Raw genomic sequence first — 23,186 nt, 5'->3', positions numbered from 1 at the left:
TCCTGTCAATAAACTCTAGCAACGCGACTCAATAAGGACGCGCTTTGTATTGTAGGTAACAATGCCACGTTCCTTTGGAGCCATCCATTGCTGTTGTACCATGCACGCTTTCATGTGTAGTCCCCCATTACGGGCCCAAAGTCATGTCATCCCACGCATTGCACCTGCACACCCCGTCAAAGGTCAAAGATCAAGGCGTTTCGGTCTACTTTGACTGATTAATCACACATATTGTATAGGCCTGGAATATTAGGGGGAAATCGGCACTTTTTATGTAATCATCACCCAGTCCCAGTGCTGGGACGGCCAACACCCCACCACCCCACCATCCGTCCACCCCACTTTCACAGTAATTAAATGCCGCCTAGGTCTATAAACAGATCTCACTGTCAGTGTCTGCTGCAGCATTCTTGGGATATTTGTTTGGGTTTTGTTTGCCGCCCTGCTCCGCCATGCTCTTAATGCCAAGTGGAATGAACTTGATGAGGCAGCAGTTGCCACTTTTGCGTACGAGTGGGGCGGCACAAAGGCAGCTCTGATGAGGAGGCACAGCGACAGTGGCAGCAGCTCGAGCCCCATCCGACATCCGCGCTGGATGTAGTGCGGCAATTGAACTCTGCTTCTGTTTCTGCTGCTGTTTCTGCCCCTGCCTCCGTTCCCCCATAAACATGTCTGAAACACAAAACATGCAATCTGGGGGCTCAACAACTTGAACTTGTTGTGTCTGTCCATTGTAAAATACTTTTGAAACCCTCTGTTTTTGTTTTTTATTTCTAACGACCATTTAATGGGCGCCCCTTCTAGAGGCCATTAAATCTTTCGCTTTACTTTCATTTGTTTTTATGATGCGTTCCCATTGGGCGCCTATACCTATACTTATTGATCGGAGTAGATTCGTTCAAATAGAATGTTTATTGGGAAATTGTCTTTGGAACTTTCATCTCCAAAGACATCTCCCCGCATTGGTTAGCAAAGGCCTCTTTTTAAGGCTTCTCCCCACCAAAAACTCCTCAGAAAAGCAATGGGTTTAGGGGTAGAGACCTTCAAGGGTAATAGATAGATAGATAGATAGTTGGGATGATGAAATCTATAATCTTTTTCCTACTGCTCCCCACCCTAAACTCCTCGTAATTAATGGGTATTTTGCCAGACGAAATCTCTTCCAATTGATTTGCATGGCGATTCAAAGGTTGGCATGCAACCAACTCTCTATCGATGAAGCTGTATCTCTATAAATACACTTGAAATGCGAAATAATGTGTGATAACCAAATGCATTTGCCCCGTGCTCCACCAGCCGCCGGACGACTCACTGAATGAAAGCCAATTACACGGCGGCGGAGGTACCGAAAATATATTTCCAACAGAGAAAACGGAACGGAACGGCACGGCACGGACCGACCGGAGCGGTCGCGAGCAGCGTGTGACCAGTGACAAAAAACACACAGAGTCCAAAAGTAAAACCAACTAAAAAAAAAAAAAAGCTCTCCGAGATCGCGCTGTCAGCGGTGCTTGGCATTAGTCGCGCTCGGGACGGCACGGCAAACGATCGACGACATCGACAGCGACAACGACGTCGCATGGACTCCGTGCGCGATTTTCATTCACATTTCACACAACTTCTCGCTCAGTTCTTCAAGTGCACGAACACCTCTACAGCTACCGATACCGCTACTGAGACCGACACCGAGACCGAGACGATTACGGATACGGATACGGATACGGGTACGAGACCCAGCCAATAACAACGACCCAATCGAGCACCGGGCCCGGCAGTTTCCCTGCTTAACTGTTGGGCAGTTCGACAGGCCAGTCCAGCGGACGGACGGACGGCAGTTAGTCGAAAAGAAAAGAAAAAAAAAACAAATAATTAATAATCGTAAAAGTTTGCTATTGGCTGGAAAATTCAGAAACGTCGCGTTGTCACGTAATGTCCATTAAATCGAATTTCATAATTAAATCTTTGGAATATCGGTGAGCGAAAAGTTGTCGCAGTTTTCCACAGCTTTTCCTCAACATTTTGGCAAGTAAGGAATATGAAAAGTGCCAGAGTGTCTTTTTTTGTCTGTGTGTGTGCGTTAAATTAAATCACCGCATTAAAAATAACTTAGAGATCTTTAAAATTTAAATATATTTGTACCGGACCGTACCGTACAGATAGATAGATAGATAGATAGATAGATATACGGCGAGTATACGTATGTATCTAAACTTTTCCCCCCAACGCGCCAAAGTAATCAAAGATACAAAAAAAAGTTCGTAAAAAAGAAACCCGCGAGAGTGTGTGTCCAAAGTGCGATTGTGTGAGTGTTTGGCAAATGTCACTTGTGGCCGCAATGTGTGTGCGTCACTGAAGATAAAGCACACGCACACACACACACACATACAAACACACACACACACACAGTCGCACGCGATACGAGTATATGTACATGTAGTATCTGCATAAAAATATATAAGTATTATCTATTTACGCGCGTGTCTTGTAGCCAAAAAGTAAATCTCAGCAGCCGCAAAAAATGGAGCCCACCGACAGTAAACGCTCCAAAAAAGGACGCAAATCGCGACCTGTACAGGCCCCAATCGAACAGGAACTGCCACAGGAACAGGCACAGGAACAACAGCAGCATCATCATCCCTGGGATGAAGGTAGGCCCCAGATCCCATCCGATCCCCATCTCATCTTTGGCCCGAACAAGAGCTGCATTTGCCCCATAAATTAGTCGAGCATTACGCATACGCCGCGTGGGCGTTGTAATGACAATTTTTGACGAATATAGACCACGCTGAGTGTGCAAGTGTGTGAGTGCGAGAGTGTGTCTATATTTATATATATATCCAAGTGTACTGTACTGTACTATACTGTATGGAACATTACTTATGATTGTCTGCCAAGTTGAACGCCAGCCAAAAGCTATGACAAGTCGTGCTCGGTTTTGGCGCCGCAGCGGAAAAGCGTTTTCCCAATTATACACATGTGCTAGTACATGTACATACGAGTACATGTATTTCGCAGCGGAATTCAGAGTTCACAGACAAAAACCCAACGGAAATCGGTAATCAAATGCAATGGCCTGGCCCCCTAATATCATACAATTGTCTGGCCTTTTGGGTGGAGAATGGTAGAGAAACTTTGTTGTGAAGGTTGTCTTGCAGCAGAGGGAAATATTTATGGGAAATATTGATGAGAATATCTTACATATTCTCATTTTTATTAACGCTTCAGATAGACCCAGTTGAAAGACTCTTAGATATTTTATTTTGTGGAATCGCTGGGCATATGTGGCCATACATCCTAAAGAGCATATACGCTTGGCTATTAGCAAAAGAGAATTTTCTTTAAACTTTAGTTTTCCGTTTCGAAATCTATTGGGTTGTTTGGAATTCAGGTAAACAGCCCGAACGAACTCAGACCGGGGCGAGGGCTCCATGTGAGCGGCATCTTCTACTAAATATTTCCCAAGCACAATGACGCCCATGGTATCTCCACCTGGCGCTGTGTGAACTGCCAAACCGGTTGTGCCCTCTCCCACCCCACAGTGGGGTACCGTTGCAGTTGCATAGATCAAGATTTCAAATTGGTCACAGAATCGACGTGATCTATGTGATCAGAGTTTTCCCGTTACCAGACAACGAAAGTGAAAACAGTCCACAGTCCCGACCTGTTTCCATTCCCATTTGCAGCTGGGTTGTGGACTTCTTAGGAGAGCTTATCGCAAAGCCCCTTGTGGAGAAACATTTGCACACAGGCGCGATTAAAACAGCTGTCTATAAATCTGACTAAGGCCAGGTCCAAGTCCCCCTGCAGTACTGGTATCGGCCAGTGCAGAAGCGGGACGCTGCACTCTGAACAGCAGCACGTAGTCCCGCCTCGAGCGTCATATGATTGGGGCCCTAAACATATGGTTTCGCTATCTTATCGCAGCAATTGGGGGACAGACTTATCTAGCTATTCCACTGACTGGCAGTGCCGCCGATAAATGGGAGACTTGTTGCATAAACACTAAGGCTACGAGTACTTATGGGAAAGACTATAACTATTTAGTGGGTGGGGAAAGCCTCTAAGTGGCTAGACACATAATAAGGGGTTTGCGAAAATACACTTGGCCCAGAGCAAAGTACAAAATGATCTCCAATAGGACTTCAAAAGATATCGAAGGTTATCTTTTTCATTCTTGATTGCATTCCAACTTAATTATGGCTCCATCATTGAGTGGTGAAGTCATTTGCTATTCCCAGCAGTCACATTTATGATTATAATATTACAATCATAAATCTATAGGCTGTCGAGACTTCAATTTCATACTGCAGCTAATCGAAGTCTCAAAGCTTCTGAATCATTTATTCATAAATCATCTTATCGGAGACGCTAAAACTCCCAGTAGAACTTCCTCTTCTAAGCTCTTCCAAATGTGCTAAAAGATTCGACCCAAAATGCCACTAAATAGCATCCAGAGATCTCTTGAACGAAACATTTCACCGATTGATTAGCATGGCCAAGAAAACTGATGATTCAGAGTGGGTGAAAATTGGCTGGTAATTGGCAGAGAGACAGCCACAAAAAGCTGGTCGGTCACCGGGTAGGGTATCAGGAAGCCCGGCTAATGGAAGTATGATTGATTTCCAATTAGCATCCCACATCGTAGCACATCCCGTACATCACATGAGCAGCCGTCACCGTCACCGTCACCCACTCGTACATTCGATGGGGAATTCTAAAACAAACTTTGACCTAATTGCAGGACGAGCAGCGCGGACAACACCCAGTCTGAATAGGGCCATTGCCAGCACGAGCACAACACTGACCCGATTCCTGACCTGTATGGCACCAGTGATTGGTAAAATGCCTCCACACACTCCACTAACCTCTCCGCTCCTCCCACCCCCACCCACTGTTCTTGTGCCTCGTCTGTGGTGTGCTTCATTCATAAAGAACAGCAGATCTGCTGTGGCAACACAACATGTTGCCGTTGCCGTTGCCGTTGATGTTGCCGCTGCCGCTGCCACTGCCCGGGTGCATCGTCGATTGTTTAGCATCCCATTCTAAACAGTTCCATGTGGACCAGGAACACAAACTCATTTCGCCTCTGGTTCATTTGTACTCGTGTACTTTCATTATTTATGAGTTCTGAGTGGGCCACTGAGTGCCTTAACTTTTGTTTTACTTTCGCTGTGATTGTGTCCAATCCATCCGTCCGTCAGTCCATTTATATCTACATCTGTATCTCCCTTACGTATACCTATATGTTATACTAGATACTAGGTACATATATACTCGTATTGTGCTTGTTTGATTTTAATTCGGTTCTGCTTTGTCCTATGCCTATTCTTTTCGTTTTGTTTCGTCTTCGTTCCTGTTCTCGTTCTCGTTTTCGTTTTCTCATTTTCTGTCGCGTGTTGTCGTCGTGGCTGTGGGTTGATTTTCTTTTCAGTTTTCAGTTTTGGAACTACGACTAATCGTCAATATGAAGAAAGGCCAGCTGCTCTGCCCGAGTGTGTATGTCGTATGTATATGTATATATGCCCTGAACTATATTTATAGGTTTGTACATAAATAATTCAATATCTGGCCAGTCAAGGTCATCGACGAAAAGTCTCCGTGTGTGTGTGGGCTCTCCGAAGAAAACTCAGCATTAAAATGCGCTGAAAATATGGAAATGACCCCAAGGAAATCAATTACGATCTGCAATTTCCGTTCCTGCAATTCTATTCTACTTGATTCGCATAATTAAACCGTACAATGAACTCGCTGCGGCTCGGTTCGGTTCGGACACAACGTTTCTGCAATTGTGTCATGAGAATTTATTTTCAAAACAAGCAAAAATTATCAACGAGCACACCAGAGCACAGAAAAAGTTTAGCCGGGACATAACGCATACGCAATGTGTGCCAGTTTCTGAAGCGGTTTGGCTCATTCATTAGAATAGAGGTGCCAAAGATCAGGAGAGAGCAGGGAGCCAGTCCTCTAGATGATAGATTATGGAGAGAATGGGTGGACAGAAATCACATATTTCTCTAGCCAATTCCGAACAAGAGAGGGAGAGAGAGAGCGTAGCTTGTTAACAAGAAAGAAGGGCTATCTATCGAGGTCGAAGATGCAAATACTCTAGTAAATGAGATCTCTATACGCTCTAATGACATCTGCATATTTACCAATCGTTCTACCAATGAAGCTCGTATTTAGATATGCTTTTGATGTCTTTAAAGAGACATTTGTTAAAGTCTGCTGTAGTTAAGAGAATAGGGAAAGGCAGATATGTTGAAGATCTACTTATATAGTGATCCGACTGGACCGGCTGGTTCCGACCTATAATTGGGCATTGCCTTCAGCTAAAAGGGAATACTCTGCCCAGTTTAGGCCAGATACTTATCTCCACAACTAGAACTGAGCCAGTTTAATTCATTTTTTTGTTAAAGGGCTGCCTCTTGTAAGATTTATGTCAAATACTGAGTTTTGGTTTCGGAGAATAGGTTTACGAGTTACTCAAAACAGTCTTCATAGCAGCAGATACACACAAACAGATAGCCCAACTCAATAGCTGCTGCTGCTGCTGCTGCTGATACCCCCCTTTTGAAGGGCATAATAACCTGGCATGTCTTGGCGATAGAGTAGCGCCCTCAAGTGCGTTAGCGTTACGCTTAAATGATTCTAAATTTAGAGGAGAGCCGCCTGCCTGGTGGCGGCATAGGCGACCTTGGACGGCACCGCTTACGTCGGCGGTGCTGTTTGGCGACATCATCGCATGCAACCAGTGGACGAGCTGGGGAGGAAAGTGCAACACGTTGCCCAGCCAGCCAGCCAACCAGCCCCATGGAGGAGGAAGAGGAGACGCTGTCACTGTCACTATCTCTGGCCCTGCCTCTGGCTCTGGCTCTCTCCCGTTTCTCTCGCCTTTCAATCAGCATTTGGCATTTCGAGAGCAACGTCAAACGTAGTCAGCGACGTCTCCGTCTCCGTCCACGTAATGTCTCTGTCTCTGTGTCTGTCTCTGCCCGCAGCCGCAGTTGGCATCGCAGCTAGTTTTTGTTTTCAGCGCAGATAGTTTTTTTGTATTTTTGCTAGTATTCAAAACGCGATTAGACGTCGAACATGTGAAGCTCAAGAGACGCCCGGCCGTAGTTTTACTCTTTTTTTTCGGTTTATTTTTCCAAATTATTATTTTTTTTGTTATTTTTTGTATTTAATCTATATCTAACCAAACTCCTAAAGTTCCTTCGAGTATGGTTTATGTTTTCCTCAGTGTGGCCGGTAATTACGGTGAGTGATTGGAGTCGCGGGCCCCACGTTTAATTGATTTGCATGTTACGCAATGCGGTGGCAGGGTCGGGGTCGGTGTCGAGCTCCCAGTGCCAGCCCATCAATTGACAAATGTGTAATGACCAGCAGGGTAATGGTTCGTTCGTAGGCCGATTACATGGAGTACGACTATTTATAGAGCGTTACGTGTGCCCCGCAGAGTGCTGCTATCGCTCTCCCTCCCCTCTCCATCTGCGGACACATTCTGTTGCAAAGTTCAACTGCCACAATGGTCATGAACTTGTCCATGATTCGGAATTGATTTCCATTTTCCGGGTGAATGGAAGGAGGAATGGCAGCCAGTTGTCAATTTTGCATATATGAAAAGTTACTTTTGAGGAAAAGTGCCAGGCAAATCCACTCAACTGAAAACGAGTGGCAGGCAGGCAGCCCACCATGTAAGGCAAGTCGCAGCACAGCAGTTACGCTCGAATTGTGATGGTAAATTTATCCTCATATGTACTTCATACATGGCCAAATCTGCTGCTACAGTGAAGACTTGATAAGGTGAATGGAAAAAGAACGGAATAGCAACAATTTGAGGGAATCTATGTCGTCTCATCAGTCGTAAAATAACCAATAAATTATCAATAGCTATGACCGCAGAAGGGGCTTTGTTCATTAATAAGATATTCGGCTATTCAAAAATTATGACTTTATGGTACAGAATATTCGTACTTGCAGATTTATGTTCTTTATTTGGTCATAGGTTATGAATTTGAAGAAAGAAGAATCCAACAAGATATATGTAGATATATGTATGTTAGTAGGAAAAATGTTGGTAGTGGCACAAGGTTTTTTCTGGAATTTTTTGACACTCCTAAACACATGCAGGTGAAAAGCATGGGTTTAGGCACATCTTTTAAAGTCTTTTTCGACTGACGATCATTGAAAATTCATTAATTTCTCTATGTATATATTATCTGCAGAACCTATTTAGAAATAAACACTCAAGTTTTCGCTATGAGGTCACAGTCTAAAGGCACATAAATGATCCAACTTTCTTACCTCAGACAATCCATTGCGAGGAATGATCAATCATGGGCATGATCAAATCAAATTATAGACTCTCTGAATAAATATGCATAATTTGAGGGTGTGTACATATGTTTGTATGGTGTATCGTGAGCATAAGATACTCATCATGAATATGTAGTGTGTGTTGTCTAGGGCTGTTTATCTAGTAGTTACCGTAAAGCTCTTTCATTCACCCCCAGACAGATCCAGATCCAAAGGCGTAACGGAAAACAAATTTCTGCTTTGTACAAACAATTTGGTTTCGTGAGCTTGTAATTGTTCATGTGATTACGTTAGTTCCAGTACAGACAAACATGTGTGCATACATAAGCAGGTCTGTGTGTACATACAGGCATGTATGAATACCATCTATAAGCAAACAATAATTTGTTGAATGTAATACAGAAATCTCTGGGAAATCGGGCACACATGAAAATGAAATCAGATTTTTCAGTTGTTTTTTGGCGGACTGCTTGGGCGCAGTGCGCTCTTGTTTATCAACGGTGTTCTAGAATCTAGATTAAAGGTAATGGCAATATTACGAGCATGTGTGTGTAAAAACTAAACTGCAAATTGTTTACGACAAAACAAAAGGCGGAGAACGACCGGGAAAGGCGAGAGGGAGAGCAGCAGAGTAGAGTAGAGTAGAGTAAAGAGCAACGAATTTCAATGGTGAAAATTGTTAAGCATAAGTATTTTAAAACCCAAACACAAGGCAAGAAAATTAGTCTCTCGACCGTCGGGTTTTTTCTATGCGGGGCCTCTGCCTGGCGAAAAGCGAATCGGACGGGCCAGTCGGCCCCGGACAATTTCAATGCACGGCTCGTGTACCGTACTGTTCCCGCGAATTGCGCTGCGCTGAAGATATTTATTTGTGAGGAAAGCATCGCAAAGAGCACTAAAGCACTGCTATATAAACGAGTATTCGATTGATTTTATTTCAATATAAAAGAAACACGAAGCAACGAAACACTTAACGAAAACTAACGAACCGCAGGGATCGCAGGAGTATTCGTATACGCGTCCGTGTATCCCCCTGGAAAGAACTTTTTTTTGGGTAGGGGAAATATGTAAGTAATTCCCGGATTACGGATTACGGATTTCGGATTTCGTAATTGCAGTCGAGTGCTGTGCTGGTCGAAAATTGATTTCGATATCGAAATAGTACTGCGAAAATTTATTGTTGTTGTTGTCTCTCTCCATCTCTTGTCCATTCCATTACTCGCCCCCACTCTCTCTTTTTTTGTTCTCTGGGAGAGCATCATATCATCTTATGTAATCTGAATGTGGTGGCAGTGGTTTATTGTCTTCTTGTCTAGAGTCTCGTCTCGTTTGCTTTTGCTGATATTTTTAGCACCTGTTGCACTGTGAAAACACCTGAGTATTGAACCGATCTCATGATCTTTTTCTCTCTCTCTCTCTCTCTCTCTCTCTCCTTGCCACCCGCAGTGTCGCTACCCGGCTCCGCACCTGGATCTGGAGCTGAGCAGCCGACCATTCTGCTGATCAACGGCGTCGCCAACGACTCCCAACTGCAGGACAGGCAGAGCAAGGCCGCCGCCCTGAGGTTGGCCCTCGAGAGCAACAACCACCACAGTGAAGCCAACTCCTCGCTGGGCAGCCATCCCGTGCTGTCAGTGCCCACCACTCCGGGAGGGTCGCATCTGCTGGACTTTGAGTCCCACCTCATCGAGAACGTTGTGGGCCAGGGCAGCGGAGTGGGCATCAGGGAGCTGACGCCCTTTGAGCAAGAGCTGCAGCAGGGCACATCCAAGGTCGGGACAGACGATGCCGCGTCTGTAATCGAGGTGGAACCAGCCGGGGCCAAGACCAAGCAGGCCATTCAGACTCTAGCGCCGCCGCATCAAATCGCCGAGGTAGACGAGACGGCCACCCCGTCGGAGGCAGTGCGTCGGACCGCCGAGCAGCTGGTCGATGAGATCGAGCAGGCCCTGCAACAAATCCCCAAGGTAGAAGAGACGGCCCCCCCTTCGGAGCTAGTGCGTCGAACCGCCGAGCAGCTGGTGGATGAGATCGAGCGCGAGCTTATTGAAACCCTGAGCAAAGATGTAGACGAGGCCAAGACTGAGCACGACAATCAGGCGAAGCGCGATCGCGACGAGCTCAGCTCGCTATCCCAGCAGGTGGAGGTGCAGCTGAACGAGCTGACCAGCATCCTCAAGAACAAGCCGCAGGCGGAGATTGTGTTGGAGCTGCCGGAGGCAGAGGAGGAGCCCAGGCCACTGAGACACGCAGCCAACGAGCTAAAGCTCGTGGAGGTGCCCACGCCCAAGACCGAGGCCGAGGAACAGCAGCGGAAGGAGTTCATTGACTCGCTGCCACAAATCGAACAGAACGCGGCAGGGGAGACCGAGACGGATGCCCAACGACTCTCAGCGGACTGCAAAAGGGAGTATTATCAGTCGCTGAAGAAGTATCTGCTGTACAGCAGCCAGGACAAGCCGCCAATTCCGCTCCAGACCTATCGCTGGGAGGATCTTCGACGAGCCAGAGAGCGGGTAAGTGGCCTCACCAACCAGTCCTCCTTCTTTTGTCTGATCCGTGTTCCTCCCGCAGGGCGGCTATCCGTGGACGCATCTGTACAAGCGTCCCCTGGGACCCGACGAGCAGCCGGAGATTGTGCTGCTCCTGCGCAAGTCCCAGGAGCTGCGATTCAAGTCCGAATCGCCCAAGTCCCTGAAGAAGGTGCGCTACGACGAGCAGGTGCTGGTCAAGGAGACCGAGCGCTATATACAGGACCTTTCCGAGGACGAGGCGCTAGCCCACACCTCCGAGGACAGCAGCGAGGAGTCCGACTCGGAGGCCGATTCCGAGTCAGAGCACGAGACCCACAACGAAGACGCCCTCAGCGAGTGCATCTCCTGTGTTTCCGACTCTGTGCTCGCCGTCGGCGGCCACAACAAGCCGCGCAAGACCAGTCGCCTGGCCCACATCCGCGACATCATCCGGCGCAGGCGCAGCGGACGCACCCACGAGGACGCCCAGTCACTGCCAGGCACCTCTGCCAATCCCAGCCGGCAGAACAGCCTCCACGAACTAGCCCCGCCGCCGGGATCTCTTATCCCGAATACAGAGAAGCCCCCGAAGAGCTCCAAACCGAAGGCCAAGCAGAGCTTCGACATCATGAAGAAGCTAAAGAGTCTGGCCGAGAGGCAGAAGAAGCGCCTGAACATCAAGCGCATCACCCTGAAGAAGGACGAGAAGATCGTCCTGGGCGAGCAGCAGAAGATCATGAAGCTGAAGGCCTCGCCCAAGTCGGACCGCGGTGAGATTCCGCACTTTATCGAAAAGCAGGACTCGGACGACATCCTCGAGCTGGTCGAGTACGATGAGTCGCCCTGTCGCAAGCGCAACAAGGAGGAGCTCGAGCAGGAGCAGCGCGAGGATATGCCCAGCACCAGTGCGGCAGCAGGGAGTGTCCCCCAGCCGGATGAGATCATTGAGCTGCCCGTGGCAAAGACTGAGATCGATGCACCCGCTCTGGAGGTCACAGAGCCGCAGGAGGAGAAAATTGAAGATGGGACAACTGCGGATGGCGATGGCACAGAGTCTCCTCCCAAGAAGACCCCACGACTCCGTCGCGAGCATGTCTATGAGGAGATTGGCCACCAAACACCCGAACTGGTGGATCAGCAGTCCATCATTGAGCTGGACGCCCTCAAAAAGTCGCTGACGCGTCAGGACCATCTGGCCATCGATGACATTGAGGCCGCCAAGGCAGTACCCCTGGATCGCATGGGCAGCAGTGAGGAGGAGCAGGTGGCCTCGGCGGTTGCCGGTTCCGGCAAGTCTGGTGCCCTCCTGGCCCCGCTCTCCTCCATAGACTCCACCTCGTCGGACGAGGAGCGAGCCCGCCTGGCACAGCTGTCGCCCGTGGCCGAGGAGAGCGACATCGAGTCGATGGAGGTCGCCGACCTGCGTCCCGCGCTCAAGAAGGAAGCCTCGCCAGCGCCTTCGGACAAGAAGGTGACCTTCTCGCATGTGGAAGACGAGGCCGAGCCCCATCGCGAGGACATCGAGCTGCCCGAAGACGTGCTAGAGGCAGCCGCCAATGCGGCCAAATGGAAGAGCGAGAGGTAAGTGATGGACCAATCCCCAGAGGCATCCCCAAACGCCTGACACTAACACTCGGCACCAACCTTCCAACCAATCCAAACGGTTCTGCTGTTGCTCTAACCCAATCTTGCAGAGAGTCTAACCTGTTTGCCCTGCTCATGAAACTGTTACTAACCCTCTTGCCGGGAGGTGGCCAGCGCAGACGCTTTCGAAATCGAAACCGAAATCGAGATCGAGGCACCACCAAACACACGAATGCACCAGCACCACAGTACTACCAAGACTACCACTACCACTACACAGACCACACCACAACAAACCCAATACCAGTAGCAGTACCAATCCGCAAACACAGATCCTCTTGGTGGAGAGGTCCTTCCCGCTGGACACTCTGCTGCTGCTGCAGCGGCGGTGATACTAACAAGTTTTGGTAGAGGGCTCCCAATGAAGGTGGCTTTTATGATATAGACCTAAGGTAAGGCCTCCATGTACTGTGTGCCGTCCGTCTCCGCCCCCCCCACTTGTTGTTGTTGTCCCGCAAATGTTGGTGTTGGTTCCAATAAATGAATGAATTTCCTGAGGTGAAAGGGGGGGTTGGGTTGCATAACTGGGATAAGCCATACACACACACATATATAAACCATAAATCATATAAAAACTACGTACTTTTAAAGCTGGAGACCACGCCTCTAAATGAAACATATGTATGTACATATGTAGCTCCGTATCTGGATAAGTCCGACATCTAAACATCGAATGGTGATCGATTGGGATTATGTGTACGTACAGTGTGTACAGTATATTTAGAGATCTAAAGGTCAACGAATGACAAGAAGATTTCCGGCAGGCAGAGCAGAGGCAGCCTCTAAAATAGAACATGAAAGTGCAGAACAGAACTACAAAACTAATTGCTGCGGCTATGTACTCCTCCTGCTGTCTGTCTGCATGTCTGATCAGGCCACAGTATGACAGAACAAGAGTATAACAGTATAACAGTACAAAAGTACAACAGTATGGCAAACACACAAATGCAATTGCCTAATCCGTCATCGCGTAGTCGTGTCTGTGCGTGCGTGTCTGTTCATGTCTCGATTCGTGTTTGTGTCTGTGTTTTTGCTAATTTTAAAAGAAGAAAAAAACATTTTCATCTTTCGAACAAGAATTTTCGCTGAGGAAAATCTGTGTCGCGCAAAAACCAAAAAGCTCTCAGTCCTGGCCGAAAATCGCAACGATGTAGACACGGTCGCGTCGCGTCGCACAAACCACACACCACACCACACCACACCACAGAACGGGACCCACCGCAAAACAGCATAAAAATCGAGAGAATCTCTCAATAACAGTACCCCCAAAACGTGAATTCCATTCAGAAAGGTCACCCGCCCCAAAGGGTGGATGGTTCTTAGCCCTGAAGTAAAGTTCGGAGCTCTGGTTGCAAGTGCCACAAAATTCCTCAGAGGCTGGGCAAAGAATTTTTGAGCTGATTCGGGCAGAAAATAAATTCAATGTCCAACGGCGGCGCTGGCTCATGCTCTGGTGGTGCTTAAAAATAGCCACCGACCACCACGAACGACGACAAGACGACAAAAGCGAACAAAAAATAAACGAATAAAAGACACAAAAAGTACGAGAGGAGGAGGAGCAGCGGACAGAGGGACGGATACGGATTCCGACCGGGGGCCAAGTGAATAAGTAACCAGCAACAGCTGTCATTTCACTCTCTCTCTCTCTCACTCGGAGATCATGCTAAATTCCCGCCGCTCGGCCTCGGTGGGCGCTCTGCCCGCCGAGAAGAAGCACTTTGTGTCGCGGGTGGAGAGTGCCAGCGGCGCCTCCCTGGACGTGCGCTGTGCCTGCCAGTACTTTCAGTCCGAGTCCCTGCTGCCGGAGCGCATAAATCCCGTGGATTCGCGGCCAGGCTCACGGCAGGGCCACCACAGCGACCAGGACCAGTTCCTGCACCTGAATCAGAATGTAAATCTGAACACCAGTTTCCCCCGCGACGATATGTCCACGCACAGTTTTGAGGTCGTGAGTCATGCGGATGTGGCTGCCCCATCGGTGGATCTGAGCTTCATGGAACGTTATCCGGAGCTGGAGCAGACGGCCCGTTCCCGGGGACTGGTGGTGCGCAGCATTTCGGATGCCACCGAACCGGATCCAGGTGGAACATCCTTCATGGCCGCAGGCCGACGACAGCTGTCGATGGGCGGCCTGTCGTCGGGCAGCGTTGGACGTTTCCCCGACACCGTGTCCATGCGCAGTGGCACCTCGCTGCGTCGCATTTCGGCGGGCAACTCCAAAATGGACCTCTACTGTGCTGACATTAATATACCGAACGCTCCTGGAACCGGACGTCAGGGTGGCCAGCGTTCGGCCAGCGCCAGTCGACGAGCCTCCAATGCGGATCTCTTCCAGGCCACCATTCTGCCGGGATCGCTGCAGCCGCCCCAACTGAATCTGATTGCGGCCACCCCCAGTCCCGGGCTGGCCGATCAGCAGCCACTGTTTCCCTCGCACCAGGCGTCTCCAGCTCCCTCGCAGCAGGACTTCCGCAATGCCAGGCCTCCGTTGTCGCCGGATTACATGCGTCCAAGCGATGCCAACAAGGAGAACCAGCTGCCCGGCGACGTGCTGCCCCAGAATCGACCCATCGACGTGTCCCGCTTTGGCGGCGATGCAGTACGTCCCTCGTTCCTCCTGGAATCGGATTTCCAGCAGATAAAGAGTCCCTATCAGAACACCACGGTCACCACGCCCATGGATCCCCTGGCCGAGGCTGTGGCCGAGTTAGAGCAGATTGCGCAGGAGCACAACATCGTGCACATCCGGGACAACATCCAGACGGAGACGCGGCGACCGCCCTCCATTGGGGGAGACCTGAGTGCAGCACCCCTGAAGCTGGACGAGCTGACGAAGATCGAGATCATCAGCGACATGCCAGTGGTGGATATCGATGCGCTGGTGCGCCATGAGGAACAGAAGGCGGCGGAGCACCGTAGCCGCAGTCCAAGACCCTCGCCCAGGCAGCCCAAGGCGCCGCCAGTGATGGCCACCCTCAAGCTGCCTTCGAGCCGGCCATCGAGTCCGTCTCCAGCGGAGCCATCCCTTCCTTTGCAACCCCTCAAGCGGCAGCACACGCCAGAGAGGCAGCTTTCCCCGGAACGTCCCTCCAAGTGGGCACCCGCTTCTCCCACGCCACAGCAGCAGACGATCCAGGCAACCACGGCAGCCATCAACCTGCAGGATGCCTCTCCCGAGGTCAAGAGCTCCTACACCTCCCGCTTCAAGGCGATGTTCGCTGCCAAGGAGCCACGTCAGAAGTCCCCGACGCCCCAGCGCTCTCGCACTCCCAGTCCCAAACGGGAGAGGACGCCCTCTCTCTCTCTCTTCTCCCGCGAGAAGTCGCCATCGCCCGTAAAGATGCTCTCGGTGTTCTCCAAGGGCAAGCCGCAGGCCATGTCCATTGTAACCACCTCGGGTGCCGCGATGAAGGGCAAAGAGGCGGAGCCGCTGGCTGTGCGTGTCACGGAGACCTTCTCCCTGAAGGTGGACGAAATGGACCAGTACGGCTCGCGGCCAGCAAAGCCACCGGCTCCTCCGACGCACGCCCAGACCATGTACAACAGTCGCGAGGACTTTGGGGCGGCATCCTCGGAGCGGGCTTCGGTGGACATCAGCGAGGCCTTTGCTCCGGTGGTGGTGTCTGCCCTGCCACGCGGCGGCAGTGGGAGCGTGAGCATGAGCGGCGGCAGCTTCATGGCTGGCAATAGGAATCTCTACTCCAGCGAGATCGAGATGCCGGACACGGCCTCCTGGGGAGCCAGCAGGGAACCCTCGCAGACCGGCGGCAGTCGTCCGCTCATCTCGGTGCCCATACAGATATCCGACAGCCACGTTTATCGACCCCTGCGGTCGCCCTCAGAGCAACGGTTTGGGGTGCAGCGCAAGTCCTCGTTCCGGGAGCCTCGCACCCAGTCGCACGACCGCGCCCCCCGCCTTAGCAGCGGCTCCCAGGAGCAGCTGTACGGGGCGGGGCGGGGCATGACAAAGACGGTTAGTTTCCATTTTGACGAACGCAAGTCGCGCCTTGCGGATTTCGCCTCCGCAAGCGAATCGCCCCTGACCCAAAACCAAATCGAACACAGAGAGTTCCTCGAACGGACCTACTTCTCTCGGTAAGCCATCTATGCCACCCTATGTGCGGCCTAGAACCCCGACCTCTCGGCACCACCGCCACAACCACCTCACCACCACACACCTTCCACACCGGGTGACGGCCTCCTGCTAACCTTCGCTTGTCACTACTCCACACAGATCTCCTTCCTTCGTTCCAGTCTACTAATCCATGTGCTCTCTCTCTCCCTTTCTCTTCTTGCAGTGATCATGAATACGAGCCCGTGGGCGTGTCGCCGGCACACGAATCCTCGCCAGCGCCAGCGCTAGTGCCAGCGCACGCCCTCTCTGAGCTGCAGGTGCCGATGGACATCGACAGCTCGGCAGGAACAACGCCCCGAACCGAATCTCGCACCGACTACGAAATACACACCAGCCAGGTGGACTCGAGCGCCCTCGAGGAGCTGCCGCTGCAGCCGGAGAACCGCAAGAAGAGCTTCATGGCCAGCGCCCAGGACCGCACCAAGAAGATGCAGGACGGTCTGCGACAGCAGGCGGGAAAGCTGCGCACCAAGCTCCGCAGCAGCCAGCAGGCCAAACCCAAGCCGATCTCGGGCAGTCCCAAGGCCAAGGCCAAGGAACGCAGGCGCTTCAAGGCGCCCGAATTCTCCAAAATGAAGATGCCCGAGATCAAGCGACCCGACATGTCCAAGTTCAGGGACCTCAAGCGACCGGAATTCACAAAATTCAACAAACCGGACATGTCCAAATTCAAACTGCCGGAGAAGTTCTCCACGCTGAAGCTGCGACGCAGCAAGAGCTTCAAAGAGAACGAGAGCGAGCTCACGTCCGAGGAGCCACAGGCCACCAGTGCAGAGGCAGGAGGAGGGGTCGACGCCCCTGCTCAGCCTGCGCCCAAGAAGAAATTCGAGTTCAACTTTGGCACCTATCCACGCGCCTTCCGCAAAAAGAAGCCCACAGAGGAGCCACCACCACCGCCCGCTCTGGAGTCGTCGCTGGGCACAGAGGGTCTGAGCGTGATCCCCAGCACCGAGACGCAACCGTCGCAGACCTCCACAAGCTCCCCGCAAGGAGATCGTGGACCTGGTCCGGTGCGATCCCGCTGGGCGGACAAGTTCTCGGATGTAAGCTATAACGACAGCGAGGGATCGCGGTACAGGCGCTACGGCAGCGAGCTAGAGAGCTTCGACCGCGAGTCCTCACTGGAGCGACGCATGAAGGAGGATCTGGAGGGGGCCGAGGACACGGCCAGCGAGGCCCAGCAGCCCCAGACGATGGGAATTCTGGGCGTGGTGGCCGACAGCAAACAGTTTGCGGAGTTCGATGAGGAGAACCGGGCCATCCACGAGATCTCCAGCAAGCGGTCGCGCGAGTTCAAGCGGCGCCCGATGGTGCATCAGGACTCCGATTTGCGCTCGGAGGACAGTCGCGATGCCGAGGGCTGGACCGAGAAGGACATACAGAAGAATAAGCTGCTGCGCAAGGCGGAGCTAGAGGCGGAGGCTGGCTACCACAAGTACTACGACAGCCACTCCACGGCCAGTTCAGGCAAGAAGGTGGTAATGGAGCCCATCGACGACGACGAGTTCTTCCTGCGCAAGCGCGGCATCTCCGAGGATAACATCCAGCTGCGGCAGTACATAAGCGCCGCCATTCGCGAGGGTTACGACACGCCCAATGCCCTCCAGCATGTAGGCTACTCCGCAGATCCTGTCCCCGGCGAGTACGGAGACTTCGAGGCACCGCCGGCAAAGCCCCGGCGCCTGCATCGCAACTACCGGCCGGACATTGACGACTCGCAGGAGTTCCAGCGCAGCGACTACGGCGACGATCTGTCCATGTCCCAGAATGGCAGTGACTTCACCCCTAAGAGACCTCTGCGCAAGGCTCGCAGCCGAAGCCGCAGCAAGCTATCCGTGGACGGGAGCCAGGACATGCACATGGCCGATGGGGGCAGCAGCATCCAGTACTTTGACGACGATGAGGAGTACCTCAGGCCACCGATGCGGGATCAGCAGATAACCGAATTGGAGAAGGAAACAGCGGCAATGGAGAAGGCAGGACCACAGGCCCTACCGCTGGCGCCGAGGCGCCACAAGAAACGCACACGCGATGATGCATCCGTTGAGAAGGATGCGGACTCGTTCTTTAATGGCTTTGGTGGTAGATCAGTATCGAATACCTTTTTGCAGCCACACGAAGATGTGAGTACCAAGCAGAGATCTGGAACTACTTTGAAGGTAGCGGAATCCATCTCTAGTCCATTCTAACCTTTGCCCATTCCCATTCTGATTCCCAGGTAATTGTTTATCGCACTGAGCACGAATATCGTCACATACCGCTAGCCACGCCCGACAACTTCACGGATGGAGCGTCCGTGCGTACACCCCGCTCCGAGGACGACAGGACATCGCGCGGTGCGGACTCCCTGGTCCTGGACATGAAGACAAAGCCCGAAATGGGGGAGGACAACGAGGAAGGAGTATCCAGAACCAAGAGCGACGAGAGGTTCGTCATCGACATGTTGGAGAGCGACGGGTGAGCATTACTAGACCTAGAGATCTGTCACGGATGTTCCGCTAGGTGTGGCTTTCTTGCTCGCTTCCTTCTAGCTATGCGGTGGTGCGCAAGGAGCCCCTGCCCAAGCCCACGCCCCCAGCGCGCAGGAAGAAGTTCACCAGATCGCCCGGCGAGCGATTCGCGACGCTACCCAGCATCCGCGGCTCACGCGGATCCCCACCACCGGCCCGGCCACCGCCGCCACAGCAGTATATACCCATGGAGGACTCGCCGCTGGTGCCACGCCGCAGATCGGCGGCCAGTCTGGACGAGATCCCCCAGATGATGATCAAGTCGAAGTAAGAGAAGCAGCCCGTCGGCCGAGTCGCCTTTTGTTGCCTTTTGAGTTGCGATGGCCGACCTTTCGATTGATTTTTACTTTGACTTTCGTTTCGTTTCGAATGCGTTTTCGTTAAGTTTTTCTGTTAAGTTTTCATTTCTGTTGTTGCCACTAAGTTGTAGGCTAAGCTTAGACTAAGACCAAGGGTTAGACGCACAGCTAATGCTACTCCTGCTGCTTTTGCTACTGCTACTAATCTGATCCGAATCGAATCGAATCGATTGCACTCCGGAATCCACGTACTCGTACACCCAAATAAAACATGAATACACGATACACACGAATCCACTTGCAACACACGAGTTGGCCAGCATCCTGTTGCCTTTTTTGCCTTTTGTCGATTGCACGGAAGCCCAAGCCCAAGCCCCAAGATGTATCTAATGCACCTCCCTCCAACCTTTTCCCCCAGCTACGAGACCCAGCCGCAGAAGCAGCAGCAGCCCGAGAAGCAACAGGCACAGCAGCAGCAGGAGGAGGATGACTACGAGGAGCCTGGAACCCTAGAGCGTCCCGAATCCCCACGCTCCAATCTCCAGTCTGGCGAGGTCATCAACAAAATGAAGTTCCGACCACTGCCGGCGCCACCGCGTCCACCGCGCGAGAAGCGCTCCACGCGTGCTGGCAGCAATGCCCTCGACAGCTACGAGGACAGCGAACAGGTGGCCAGCTCCAGCCAAGCGGACAGCTACGACCAGGGGGAGTTCGAGGTGGAGGTGTCCACACAGACGGACCCGCTGCCCGACGACTTTGTGTGCGAGGAGTTCGAGATCACCGAGGACATGAAGATCATTGAGCCTCGACGAGCCAACGCCAAGGGATCCGACGGATCGGCCAGCAAGACCCTCGAGGATCTGCTGCGTAGCGTCGAGACGCAGGAGCCCCAGGACGAGGTGGACGGCGTGCGTGTGCTAACAGAGGACGAGCAGTTGGCCAAGGGCCTGCAGCGCTTCAGGGATGCCAATCAACGGAGCATGTCGGAGCGCTCGCGGGCCTCCTCTCAGGCGGACCGTTCCAAGTCTCTGAGTCGTCCCCAGACGCCGTCCTCGGCGGTGGTTATCGAGCGACGCGTCCCCACGCCCAGTCTGGTGGCTGGCGAGGAGCAGGATGCCACTGTTCAAGCCTCGCTGATAGTGCGACCCATCAGTGCCGCCGATCTGGCGGATGACGAGCTTCGGCGCGAGGAGGAGGAGCTGCGACGGGAGGGTCTGCTCTCGGACAGCTCGGTACAGAGCAAATCCGATGTGGAGGAAGAGGAGCACGGAGAGGTGGCCTTGAGCGACTATGCGGCCAGTTCAGCGGATCTGGATGCGGCGGTGGAGCAGCTGCAGCAGGCCCAGCTGGAAAGCGACTACGAGAGCCGGCTGGAGGACGACGAGGTAGAGCGTACCCTGAGGGACAGCGAGTACGAGGAGGAGGAGGATGCCGGAGAGAAGTACTCGGATCAGTATGACGAGGAGGAAGAGGAAGATGAAGAAGCACGGCTGGTGAGGGAGCTCAGGGAGCAGGAACTGGACGAGGCCCTCGAAAAGGAGCTGCAGGAGGCCATGGAAAAGGAGCTGTCCGACTACAGGCAAAAGGAGAAGGGCACGCTGTCGGAGGAAGAGGAACACGCTGCCTCCGAGATCGAGTACCGACACTCTGAAGATGAGGAGAAACCACAATCTGAGACAGAAACCATTGCCGTGGAGATACCCATCCGGAAGACCACCGCCAGCGAACCCACCGAGGCCGAAGTTACGCCCAAATTTGTGGCCACTCTGCCCACCGAACCCGCCTACGGCCACGACGAACTGGATGTCGAGGAGCCGGAAGATATGCCCCTGCCACCGCCACGTCGCAAGTCAACCACAGCCCTCGAGCCCCCCACCGTAGCAGCAGCAGCCACCACTCTGACGATTGCCGAGCAATCAGCCCGCGAGCTCACGCCAATCCAGTCCCTGCAATCCCCGCCAGAGCCGCAGCTTCCCACTCGCCTGGCCGAGCTGGAGGTGGAGCGACTACGTGTCCATGCCCTGCAAGCGGGGCAGATCCAAGTCTCGCAGCTGCACGGCAGCCACATCAAAGCAGACGATCTGGAGTGCAAGTCCGGGCAACTAGTGGTCCAAAACATTGAACTACCGCCGGGCTTCATCGACGACATAGTGGAGCGCGTGCGGGAGCAGCGACCCTCGCTACTTACCACCGAGACGCAGACTAGCCGCCAGGCCAGCAGCGAGCCGGCCACCTCGGATGTGGAACAGCCCGTGAAGCCGCCGCGCCAGAGCAAGGCCACCGAGCAGTCGCCTCCGAATTTAGACGAACAGACCCAGACAGAAGCCGGGTTGATGCCACTGCCACCGCCACCAGCGGCATATCCCAGTGTGGAGTACTTGCAGTCCCTGGCACCGTTGGCCTTCTATAATCTCCAGCGCAGCGCTGAGGCCGAGCAGGCCGAGGCTGCAGCGCCAGAGCGCAAGGCGCCGCACAAGTGCCGACGTCGCCATGTCCAAGAGCAGGCCGATGCCGAGTCGGGCTCTGAGCTGGAAGATCAGCTGGTGGAAAGACCACGCTCACGCTCCTCGCGCCGCTCGCGCACCAGAAGCGCCACTCAGCCAGTAGAGGAGTACGACGAGGATCAGCCCCGGACAGTGGTGCAGGCCGGAAGGCAGTTCCTATCCGCCTGCAGCCTGGAGCTGGTGAACATCATCAACCAGCTGACCCACTACGTGCGCGGAGAGGCCATGGAGCCGCAGCAGCAGCAACAGTCGAGGAACATATCCGCCCTCATGGTGCTCTTCATTCTGATCACGTTCGGAGTGCTCGTCTTTCTGCTGACCGGTCGACAGGTGCACACACATCACTGGGACTACTTCAATCCACCCGGGAACGAGGGCAGGCAGACGTGAGAGCAGTGGAGATCGATATCCCATTAACCGTGGGCTTGTCACGAACACTATCCTTGGGGGGAGTGGGGCGGGTTTGCATTTTGCATTTTGGAGCAGAGAATTTTTGCTAAATGGGTGAAAACAAACGAATTTAAACGCGGCCAAGAGCCCGCTCGAAACTAGAAGGCCTTAATGATATACATACTAACAAAAAGAGAACTAGCAACTACTTTAGGAGAGGTGCGATGATGGCGAGGGGCGTTGCCCCCGTGCTACTACTAGTCACAGAACAATCGAAACCCGGAATCCCAGTTCAACAGACACTGACGGCACATGCCCGTGCTACACCATAAACCATGAATCTTGTACTAACTATAAAGAGAACTACTATCTATAAAGGGAATAATTTTTCATCATTGTCTACCAGTGCAGCAGAACAGAACAACAGAACAACAAGAACCAGAACCAGAACCAGCAGAAGCAACGATTATGTATTAATTATGTACTTAACACACATGCTATGTATGTACATAGACTATTTTTTTTGGTGGCTGCCTTATGATATGGTGGGGCGGCGGCAGCAGCCCTAAACGCAAGGAAATAATTGGAAGAGAACTAATCTAATAACAATGTTTTTTTTTTTCTACCAGCGGCAGGGCGATGGAGCGAAAGAGATTCAATTGTTGGATTCAAATTGTTGTTTAATCTAGACCAAAGTGTAGGAATTAATATATATAAAACAAAAAAAAATTATTTTTTTCATTGAATATCACTTAAAAGTTATAATTTGAAATGCGAATACTTTGCCGAGGAGGAGAGCAGAGAAGAGGAGAGAACGTATATACTTAAATATATAGAAGCGTATTTTCAATAAAGCAAAATGATATACACATAAG

At 52.0% G+C, this 23,186-nt stretch overlaps 1 protein-coding gene across 7 annotated transcripts; it reads left to right on the top strand.

Annotated features, from left to right (window-relative positions):
• The first annotated feature begins 1,982 nt into the window (after positions 1 to 1,982).
• Positions 1,983 to 23,185, top strand: LOC6602479 (uncharacterized protein DDB_G0284459). Of its 7 annotated transcripts, none has more exons than XM_026993017.1 (8): positions 1,983 to 2,026; positions 2,489 to 2,648; positions 4,742 to 4,837; positions 9,763 to 10,832; positions 10,891 to 12,410; positions 16,772 to 18,731; positions 18,827 to 19,065; positions 19,140 to 19,710. In XM_026993017.1, the coding sequence occupies exons 2-8, from the start codon at positions 2,519 to 2,521 to the stop codon at positions 19,387 to 19,389; spliced, it is 5,265 nt and encodes a 1,754-aa protein (XP_026848818.1). In that variant the 5' UTR covers positions 1,983 to 2,026; positions 2,489 to 2,518; the 3' UTR covers positions 19,390 to 19,710. The 7 variants fall into 7 exon arrangements, with proteins under 7 accessions (XP_026848818.1, XP_026848819.1, XP_026848821.1 ...); XM_026993018.1 differs by lacking the exon at positions 1,983 to 2,026 and adding an exon at positions 2,182 to 2,197; XM_026993021.1 differs by lacking the exon at positions 1,983 to 2,026 and adding an exon at positions 19,836 to 23,185 and having other exon boundaries at positions 2,496 to 2,648; positions 19,140 to 19,385.
• Position 23,186: the final 1 nt, after the last annotated feature.

Source organism: Drosophila persimilis, unplaced genomic scaffold, assembly GCF_003286085.1.
Source record: "Drosophila persimilis strain 14011-0111.01,24,50 unplaced genomic scaffold, DperRS2 tig00000798-arrow-arrow-pilon, whole genome shotgun sequence".
NCBI lineage: Eukaryota > Metazoa > Arthropoda > Insecta > Diptera > Drosophilidae > Drosophila > Drosophila persimilis.
The sequence above is the reverse complement of the archived record's forward strand: the minus strand, read 5'-3'. Positions and strand labels throughout refer to the sequence as shown.